The 10,344-nt window shown below is 47.8% G+C and overlaps 1 protein-coding gene across 1 annotated transcript; it reads right to left on the bottom strand.

The window, feature by feature from the left end:
• Positions 1-237: 237 nt before the first annotated feature.
• Positions 238-6,359, bottom strand: LOC144105327 (uncharacterized). Its single transcript, XM_077638463.1, has 3 exons — positions 5,991-6,359; positions 1,884-3,172; positions 238-647 (listed from the first exon to the last, which is right to left on the bottom strand). The coding sequence occupies exons 1-3, from the start codon at positions 6,351-6,353 to the stop codon at positions 269-271; spliced, it is 2,031 nt and encodes a 676-aa protein (XP_077494589.1). The 5' UTR covers positions 6,354-6,359; the 3' UTR covers positions 238-268.
• Between the last annotated feature and the right edge of the window lie 3,985 nt (positions 6,360-10,344).

Raw genomic sequence — 10,344 nt, 5'->3', positions numbered from 1 at the left:
TTCCCATAACTTAGAAACTGGAAGTGAGTCTTAAAGGCAAAGATTTAAGCAAGCCTAAACAGGATGAATAAACTACTAAGAACAGCTAAGTAATCACCTGAACCCTGATGCCTATTGATCAATGATCGCATATCAACCGAGTCATCAACTGCAAGGGTCTCTCTGCACAAAACAAAGAACAAAGGACTTATCGAGCGGCCATAAAAAATAACTGAAAAGGTGAACATATGCCTTGTATCCCACAAGCGTCCCTTCACGCCACAGTGCATCAACTAGGTGACGCAGTAATGTTCATGCAGTCGCTGATTTTCGCCACATCATTGCTTTTCGGGCACTGGAATGCGGTCTCAAAGTCCGTGTTGCCTCTTATCAGCTCGGTAACCAACGGTTTTGCGAAGAATGCGCTGCTACAACGGTAGTATGCGAAGCGCGCGTAGAAGAACTGTGCTTCGGACATCTGGTAGAGGCTCCAGGCGTCTTGAACTTTGTACCAGCTGGCTCTTGCAGCCGCTGGCGTGGCGTCCTCTGTAGAGGCGGTGCCTGCGGCTCCGACAATGGCAGCAATTTGTAGGCCGTGCTTGTGCCCCACCAGTGAATGCATGCTGTCGAGGAATTTGAGATCGATTGTATCTCCGAGAAGGCAATCCCTGCATGAAAATTATTGACAGAACTTGTCAACAGAAGACAACGCACCAATTCTTAAGATTTTCGCATGTCGTTGTTACATAAAAATTCTATACCATTTCATCATCAGCCTCATTGCGCTCACTGCAATACAAAGTCTCTCCTATAACTGACCAATTAACCATGTTCTGGGCAAGCTGCGTCTTCCTGCATCCACGAACTTTCATCTGCCCACCGAACTTTCTGCAGCCCCTGCTACGCTTGCCTTCTATCGTAGTCCAGTTCATTACCATAGACGGCCCCGGTTACCTTCCCTTCATAATGCATGCCATGCCTTAGACGATATCTTATTGATTTGCTTTACGATGTCATTAACCCGCATTTCTTCTCTGTTCCAATCCGCCTTCTTCCTGTCTCTTATCCCTACACCGCCAATTGTTTTTCCATAGTTTCCTGCGTTGCCACAATTCAAGTTGAACCCTTTCGTTAGCTTCTACGCTTCTGGTCCCCAGCTAAGTGCTGTTGGGATTATGCTGCTGTATACTATTCTCTTACGGGATAATGGCAAACTGCCATTCATGACCATTATCACCACCAGCATGACAACACGCACTGCAGGGCGAAGGCTCCTCCTATGCCTCTCCAATGAACCCTGTCCTTTTCTAGCTGCGGCCCCCGTATCCCCGCATACCCCTTAATCTCATCCAACCACCTAGCTTTTTGCCGCCCCCATGTTACGCTTGCCTTCTCATGGAATGTACACACGCATGTAAACATGTATACATGAAGTATACATTCTCAATTCATTTATCCAATGCACGTCTAAGAAGAGGAAACAAATTCACTGTTAATTTGCATGAATACTGAATTTTAAGGATATTAGAACGCTGTACGCAGTATAAGGGATGAACATGCTATAAATTTTTATACTTTTATAATTAACTGTTTAGTATCCTCCTCTAGAAGGCCGTCTGCTTTACATGTATAAACAAGATAATTAAATATAAAGTAGTGTGCGAGTGACGTATTAACATATCTCGTCTGCAGAGGTAACTAAATATAATAATTCTCAAATAATATATTGCTATCATCAGTAATCTGTAATAATTTTCTCCTAACCACAGCGCGAACAGTTAAATAAATGTTATTTTGAGCGACGCCAAGATTGTAACCGAAAGTAACACATCGGGGTAAGACGCTTTTCAGCGGGGGCGTGGCTTTTTTTTCTAAATTAGCGCCAGAACTTCGACATATGTCACCTGTGAGACTCCAACGCTGCCTTCGTTTCTGGAGACCAGTCCTTCCATTCGGCCACTTTGGTCCACAGCAAGGCTGCCATCCGACTTGCAATCACAGCTGCGTCGGCGAGCAGCGGGTCGGTGGTGCCCGAACTCAGCCAACCGTAGCCCGGCGACGACACGTAGAGGGTGGTCTCGTTCACGAAGAACATGCGGTCCACAACTCTGTTCTCGCTGTCATCGTTAATCGAGGGAGCTCCTTGTCGTGCCTTCTCCTTTTTCGTGTCGAACTCAAACTTCAACGCAAGGAATAAATTCCGCACGAAGCCCTGCGTAGACATATTGGGAACAGCGGGATCCCGGAAGACGAGGTCGCCGGGTAGCATGAGAGACATGTTGCGGACCAAGTGCCGGAAGCGTTCCGTGTCTCTGCCGGCCGCGACTAGATGCAAGATTGGGCGGTGTTCCACGAACCTACGCCGTGTGGTCTCGAAGATGTTGTGCAGCTGGCGATCTTTGGCGGGTGTTGCAAGCGCCGCCACGTACGTGATGCGCCATAATTGGGTGCTTCGAAATGCATGTGTCAGGCAGATCTCCTCGCTAAGCATTGTTGGTGAATTTACCGTGTTGCCCATTTGTATATACCGCATGGCGTTCAAAGCGACGACAAGCAGCATGTAGCACAGGGACATAGGCTGGTTTCGTGGGTCGCTTAGGATCCTTATGTCTGCAAGTAGGTTGGTCTTGGAGCCCACGCGTAGTGTTTTCAGCTGGCCCGTGTCAATAAGGAACTCGAGCAGTATGCCCTTGAACGTCGGCACCTCCAGGTCAACGAAAGCTTCCGAAATCTCCTCCAAAGACGCCGACTCTGACATGGCCTTGGCACGTGGAAATTTCTCTTCCCACTTGTAAATCTCTTCGTCGGTGTAGTTCGTGCCAAAGTGGGCATTAAGGGCGGCGAGGGCGACGGCGCTGCACGCAGCGTCGCAGTAACTCCTGTAGTTGATTACCCGGAGTGTCGCCCTGTCAAATCTGATCCACCTTGCTAGGCTACCAGGGCCATGATGTATGGCGAAGAAGAACGAGAGATGGTACCGCTTATGAGCCGCCAGCGCAAAACGAAGTAGATCTGCGCCACTCATTCGCTTGGTGTAGTTGACAATTTCCAGTACGCCTGCCACAGCATCCCTGGCTCGCCTATCTTGCTGCCATATCTCCTGGATACACGATGCGAAGAGGGCGTGGAGTGCTGCCGCAGCCTGACTGCCGTAGTTCTGGGTGCCCTTGATGATGCTGGAGCGGACATCCGCCTGCAAACGCAAGTCCGCGAAGACTCAACAAAGTGTCTATTAAGCAACGTGATAGTCCGCTCCCAGATTGGTCGTGAGTGTAATTGCTCTCGCTTAGGAGCGCTACGGGACTCAATCACTATTGTTGATTCCTTCCATCTTGAATTTAAATCTTGTCCTGGGATCGAGTCATACCTGCAGTATGAGGTTCTTCTAATTTCCACTCATTTATCTTTCAGCGAAAAAACGATTAGATGATTGATTTCCAATTGATCAACACGAAAAGTAAAAAAGTAGCAATATTACCATACGCTTTCCTTGGTTTCGATGACTGTTGGCTTTCTTTATTTGTATGTCGTAACGAGCCCCTCCTTTTCTTATTGTCCTCTCCTCAATAGGTCCACGAGGTCCTCGGTTCCCTCGGTCTTGATGCCAAATGTAGCATCAGAGTGTTCTTGCACAGCTCCCATCCTCACCATTCGATCCCGTTCCACGTGACACTCGAAATAATACAGGACATACCTCGTTAGCTGCTATGGACGAGTGTGGTATGGTGAACAGTCTCAAGGTTAAGTCACACGTACCGTAAATGGTAACGAAACTTGAACATTGGACAGCCGTCGCCGTAGCTCAGTTAGTAGCTATAACACCGGATGCGAAATTCGGAGCTCATCGTGTCGGATGCCACCGACGTATGTGATTTTTTGTTCTCCTTCATAAACGATTAAATTTCAGCCCTAAAGTAATTTCACTAGTAATTTTTATATTGATCAAGCCGCACTTAAAAATAAATACAAACATTCCTCTATGCTTTGCTGTGTTTCAATGACTGCTGGCTTTCTTCTGTATTTCTTAACCAGTTCCTCATTTCCTTTCCTTGTCTGTGGAAATCGAGAGCGGTGAGACAAATGCCTCCTCTCTCACGCGCTTTGAGAAGGGCGGAGGGCTCCATTGATTAAGCGTTCATGCTATAATATTTTGGGCGGTAAAAGTTCTTTTAACGCGGGAGCGTTAAGGACCCTGTCAAGCAGAAAATTCGCCGTCTTCATCGGCCTCGCCACAGCCTAAGGCTGCCGCGGCTCCGTCGAGTCGTTAGAGGCTCAAAAACCCCAGAAGCACCATCGACGGGGACCTGGCGAAGCATGACAAAGCGGAAGTTTTCGACTTTTCGAAAAAGCCGCCAGGGGCGCTTTTAGTAAGTGCGACGTCATCGTTCGTCCTTGACAAAGTGGACTCGGAAGTTTCTATTGCGTAAGAGGCCTCTAGGAGCAGTGCGGGGGGTTGTCTTGATGTGGATGGTATATAAATCGGGCGTAATCACGTTTAACCCTCAAGGAGAGTCTTAAGCGCGTCACAACTTTTTATTCCTTCACGGCGCGTAGGTGCATACGGAATATCGTCAGCACGAACTGCTATGAATAGCATTTCGGTGCAGATGGGCCGTGGTGAGTACTATTAATAGATAAGGGACATAGCTGTCTGTGACAGTCATAATAGTAATCTCCCCCTTTGCATATCATCCACTTAGAATATTCTCAAATCGCAATGAGCAGTGAGCGCTCGTGACTATTGCTTCCTTGTCTTAACGTGACTAATGCGAACCTCCCCGTTAGAGCCTTGTATTGGAAGCGGAGAGGCGCACAGCTACAGAGCTCGGGCGCAAAGCACACCAGGAGTGCACCGGTGCTTAAAGGCTAACTCTAGCGCCCACCTAGCTTTTGCCAGGCAACTTCGGTTATAAATGCCACCTCACGCAGTGGCTTATACGGCCAAAAAACAAAAAAAAACGAAAATTCTGAACATGCTGAGAAAACGTCAAACCTGTCTCCGCTCATACGTGTTCATTCATAACCATCACGCGCATGTAAAACATTTTCAGTATTTTTTTTCTATAGTGAGCTTACTCTACCGAAAGCTGTTCCTCTTCAGTGCTTACAAGCCCTTCCAACTCAACTTAGCGTATTAAAATCCGCTAGTATGGTTTTTTTCTTAGATTCCATACTAACCGAAACAAAAAAAATTGTAGGTTACATGGCAACCGATGCCGAATAAGCATATTTACTTTTCAGCCTCCAGTTCGAAGCAGTGAGAAAATCAACTTTTGATAAGGGTGGTATCTTTTATTTGAGCCTAAATATCACCAGACGAAAGCAGTTTATGCTCCCTTCTGAGTTGTGTAGGCCTAGGCATAAGACTCTTCCCATTCGTTCCAAATTTGAGATAAAAATTATTCGTTTCTTAATTGCGTGATAGCAGCTCACTTTCATACCTCTCGTAGGCGGCTTACAAAAACGTGGTTCTGCGAGCACTCGAGTCATGGAAGATTTTGTCAGTCTGTATTGCTAAAGCCTTTTCAAAACACAGCAAGATCGTTAGCTGTGAGGGAATTCTGCCGAAGTATTGCTGGCTATTAATATCAAAAAAGTGACGATTTTACCCGTTTCTCTTGGTGTATTCGGAGCCATAGATCTATAACAGTTTCTGGCACCTGCCGTTTCAATAATTTTCACAAGGCGGGTCTCTGCACTGAATCTATCATAGCGTCAATTCGTAAGCTCGTGGAGAAGGACAGAAACATTATCGACACATCTGAAACACTGTTTACTTGTTTCGTAGTGTAATCAGTTTCAATGTCACGAGGTCGGTCGCGGGATGCATACGTCCAAGAATGCAAGCCAGCCAAAAACAAGAGAGCACAAAAAAAACTATGTTGTTAGTCCAGAATCCGTGCCAAATATTCCCACTCACGGGATCCTAATTTTCCCTGCTGCCTCGTTCGTAAGATCTATCACAGCTACTGCACCGCAATCCTCCCCCGCATATACCCGTACAAACTCACCAGCTTGTCGTTGGCCACGTCGTCCTGAACGAAGCCGTCCTCGAGGGCGTGCTTGCAGATGTACGCGAAGAAATCTCTGCAGGGTCCCTCTTGGGTGTCGATGACGGCGAACAGCTTGGCCGCTTCGCTGGGGCAGCAAAACGGCTTGTCGGTACCACTTGTGTCGTCGTGCTGTTCGGCTGTCCAGTGGACTGCGAACCACATCAGGGCGACAATAGCTGTGGCCACGAAGATTCCACCGGCACAGCCAAGGCAGATGCCGGACGACCACAACCCTTTGCTGTGCAAGACGGAAGTCCGAGTCACCGGGCGACCGCTGCCGAGCGGCGACAGTAGATCTTCTCCCGTCGGTTGACGTTGCATCGCGTCTGCCTTTTCCTTCGTCGGGACACAGGCTTCCAGGAGCTCGTGCTCTTTTGCTCGAGATGCCGGTTGAATGGCTCGTGCTCTCAATGGGCACAGCTGCACACAGAGAAAATGCGGAACAAAAAAAAAAGCGCGGGATAGGGCTGATATTTTTTCATGAGCCCAACTTTTTTTTTCGCCGACCGAAAGCATATTAGGTTCGGTTTTACTGTTGGTTTCAACATGCTTCCGGCCCTGCCAGGATGCATTTATAGAGTGTATTCGCCCCCTTAAAGCACAGATTTCCACCCGAGCTGGCCTGGCATGGGTTGCAGCGAGGGGCTTATTGACTACAAGTGATTATATTATTACTGCCTTAACAATATGTCTTGTAAACAGGACAAGAACTATCAGCATCAGAAGCCTCTGTCATATCTCTCCAATTAATTCTCTCTTGTGCCAGGTGCGGCCACATTGCTGCAATCTCACTTATATCATCCGTACTCCTTGGCTTTTGTCGTTTCTTCCTCTGCATCCCTTCTTATAGAATCTATTCCATTATCCGAAGGGCTCATCAGTTATCTTGGCTTCGCATTACATGCCCCACATTTCTTTGTTCACTTCTTCTGTTTGGTACTAGAAAGTCATTGCCTAACATATATTCGGTGTCCTCTTGAAGTAGCATGCCCCATCTCACCGTCTGTTTTATCCCGCCATGGGTCCCTGAGCGCCTGGGGGCAACAACGAAGCGTACGCGTGCGGGATCGTTTCGGTGCGCTCGCTCGCTTATAGGTCATGCTAGGGGTAGCAGCTCTGTGTTCCTAAAATAAATTCTGTAACGGCCCAACTCAGCAAATACAATACCGTCACACCTTCTGTTCTTTGGTGCTAGTTGTTTTTGTTTTAGAAAATTGTTCTGGAGCATTTTGTTCAGTGAGGCAGTTACGGTGCCCGCACCCACTTACCTCCGTTATATATATTGTAAAGCAACTACTACTAATGCTATTAGTACTACTACAACCACTGCCACCACAACTACCACTACTAACACCACAATTAACACAACTATAACTGTTGCTACTACTGTTACTCGCACTACTCTATAATTACTACTAGAACAACTACTTCGACAGTAAAATAATGACCATCATGGGAGGACAGGGCTGGTCAAATGCAATCAAGCTTCAGTTATAGTTCTGTAATTGGCACACCTACAGGTATGTGAAGGTGGAAGCTAGCCCAATAGAGAGGGAGCACAGCTTAGTATCACTAAAAAATAGCGAGTGGTTTTTGGTTGGTTGGGTTTGGGGGAACAAAAATGGCGCAGTATCTGTCTCACATATCGGCGGACACCTGAACCCCGCCGTAAGGGAAGGGATAAAGGAGATACGAAGAGAAGAAAAGAAGAAAGAGCTGCCGTAGTGGAATGCTCCGGAAAAATTTAGACCACGTGAGGATCTTTAATGTGCGCTGACATCGCACAGCACAAGAGCGCCCAGCGTTTCACTTACATCGAAACGCGGCCGCCGCGTTCGAGTTCGATCCTGGGTACTCCAGATCAGTACCCGAGCGCCCTAACCTCTGAGCCACTGCTACGGGTGGTTTGCAGCATGCTTCCTTCCGAGTCGAGCTTAACCTCAAGTATGATGAGGATGCAATTGCCAACATCACGAAGGCGGTGTTGGTGATAGTGTCGATGACGATGAATTGTGGCCGTCTCCTGCATAGAGCAACGAGAAAGACGCGTGTAAGGAGCAGAGAAAGAAATGAGGTCTCTGAGGCCATTCTGTGGCGCTTCTATATGCCCGCATATTGAATCCTTGCGCCATATAGACACCGCGCAACTTTCTCGCCCGTCGCCGAAGAGGCTGAGTGGTTATGGCGCTCGGCTGCTTACCCGATAGACTCCGGTTCGATCCCGGCCGCACGGTTGAATTTCCATGGAGGCGAAATTATAGAGGCCCATGTACTCTGCGAAGTCAGTGCAAATTAAACAGCATCAGGTGGTCGAAGTTTCCGGAGCACTTCACTACGGAGTCCCTCGTGGCCTGAGTCGCTTTGTGGCGTTAAGCACCCATAAACCATAAACTTTCTCAAGGTCCAGAAACGTCAAGTCTTCTTCCCATTATTACTGTTCGTGGTCCGGCGGAAGACCGACACTCCCCGGCCGCTTCACATAAGCAGTTATTCGACCACGTAAATGTTGGCCAATGATGGGATGCCGTACTCTAAGCGAGGTTCAGTTAGATCGGCTTCATCAGTGCCGATTGCAGCGCTACCTTTAATTCCGCTGCATGATTTTTATCAACGATCTATGGCTGAGTGTAATGAACACGTATATTCTTAAGCAGGAATAAGCTGCCATTACCATACTAAGAGGAAATAAATCTAAAAGAAACGCTGGAAGATATCAAGTAAAGAAAATAATGTACACATTACTGGCTAAAATAGTCCACACCACTTTGTTAAAACAACCGCAGCGGTGGCCTAGTGGCTGAGCATCCGCCTCGAATGTGCCAGGGGCGGGGTTTGATCCCCAGTGCCGCCGGGTACCCACCGCTGGTACAATAGGTACAAACTTCCCCTAGCCTGGTGCTCGGCTTATTCAGGGTGAAATGCTTGGGAATTGGGTCTTTGAACCCACCTTGAGCAAACGAAAATAACCTTGTGCCATGGCGCTCATTGGCAACAGTGTCCTTGCGCCATTAAAATCCACTATCATGGTCACTTAGTTAAAACAAATGATGTTTCTCTCTCTCACACACAGCGTGCCTACATTTTTTTTTCCCCAACTTCTTGTCTTCTCTCTCTCGTCTTCTTTCTTTTTGTCTCTGTTCTCATTTGTCTTTGTCCCCTCTCCCCTTCGCTCTGTCTCCGCCTGGCTTGGCACTTGGTTTGGCTTCCTTTGGCTTGGCGCCTAAGCGGTTCAGGGCGAAGCCATGCCAAGAATGGAGAATTACAGCTACTACAACTACAGCTGGCTCTAATTATACAATGGCGCGGCCCTCTCCGTAAAATGGCAAGCAGGCAGGAGGCAAAACGAAGCAGGATGGGGCAGGGAAGAGCAAGGCAACGCAGGCCAGGTAGCTTTAATGAAATATTTCACTTAATTCATCCAGGTTAACAAGACGGCTCCAGCTGATCCCATCTCCTAACAGATATTTATTTCAGAAAAGTGACCAAATGGAGAGAACAACATAGCCGTCCTTAACACCAAGGTGCCGCGGTGAACTGCAAGAGCAATGGCGCCCAGCATTTACTAAGGGCAGGACAAAAAAAAGTTCATTCGAAGCGCATGTGTTACCAATACGGCATTCGTGCCTACACAGGATTCGAATAATAACGGCGGCCATTATTGCGCTGTGCCTTTACAGATAATAATAATAATAATAATAATAATAATAATTGGTTTTGGGGAAAGGAAATGGCGCAGTATCTGTCTCGTATATCGTTGGAAACCTGAACCGCGCCGTAAGGGAAGGGATAAACGAGGGATTGAAAGAAGAAGGGAAGAAAGAGATGCCGTAGTGGAGGGCTCCTGAATAATTTCGACCACCTGGGGATCTTAAACGTGCACTCACATCGCACAGCACACGGACGCCTCAGCGCTGTTCCTCCATAAAAATGCAGATGCCGCGGTCGGGTTCGAACCCGGGAACTCCGGATCAGTAGCCGAGCGCCCTAACCACTGAGCCACCGCGGCGGATTGCCTTTACAGGCTGTTTTGACATTTCGCTGAAGGACTGGCACTCAGCGACTCTCTAAAAACTCAGCGGCTAAAAATTACCCAATAAACTGGAGCAAGTTCTAGTGTTCCGGACTGCAGCGGTGGCCTAGTGGTTTGACCATCCGCCTCGCATGCGGGAGGTGCGGGGTTCGATCCCCAGTGCCGCCATTAACCCAGTGGATATACAATTTGTAGAAGCTCTCCCCTGCCTGGTGATTGGTTTCTTTAGTAATAAATGCTTAGGAAATGGGTCCCTGACCCCAGCTCGAGTAGAATAAAAAA

Source organism: Amblyomma americanum, chromosome 9 (genome assembly GCF_052857255.1).
Source record: "Amblyomma americanum isolate KBUSLIRL-KWMA chromosome 9, ASM5285725v1, whole genome shotgun sequence".
NCBI lineage: Eukaryota > Metazoa > Arthropoda > Arachnida > Ixodida > Ixodidae > Amblyomma > Amblyomma americanum.
This window is presented reverse-complemented; position numbering and strand designations above follow the sequence as displayed.

Bases quoted from the DNA above. Each gene is read 5' to 3' on its own strand.
- LOC144105327 (XM_077638463.1), bottom strand. From the start codon at position 6,353: ATGCAACGTCAACCGACGGGAGAAGATCTACTGTCGCCGCTCGGCAGC. The intron at 3,173-5,990 runs GTGAGTTTGTAC...TTGCGTTTGCAG, and splicing joins ACGTGGCCAACGACAAGCTG to GCGGATGTCCGCTCCAGCAT. The intron at 648-1,883 runs GTGACATATGTC...ATTTTCATGCAG, and splicing joins GCAGCGTTGGAGTCTCACAG to GGATTGCCTTCTCGGAGATA.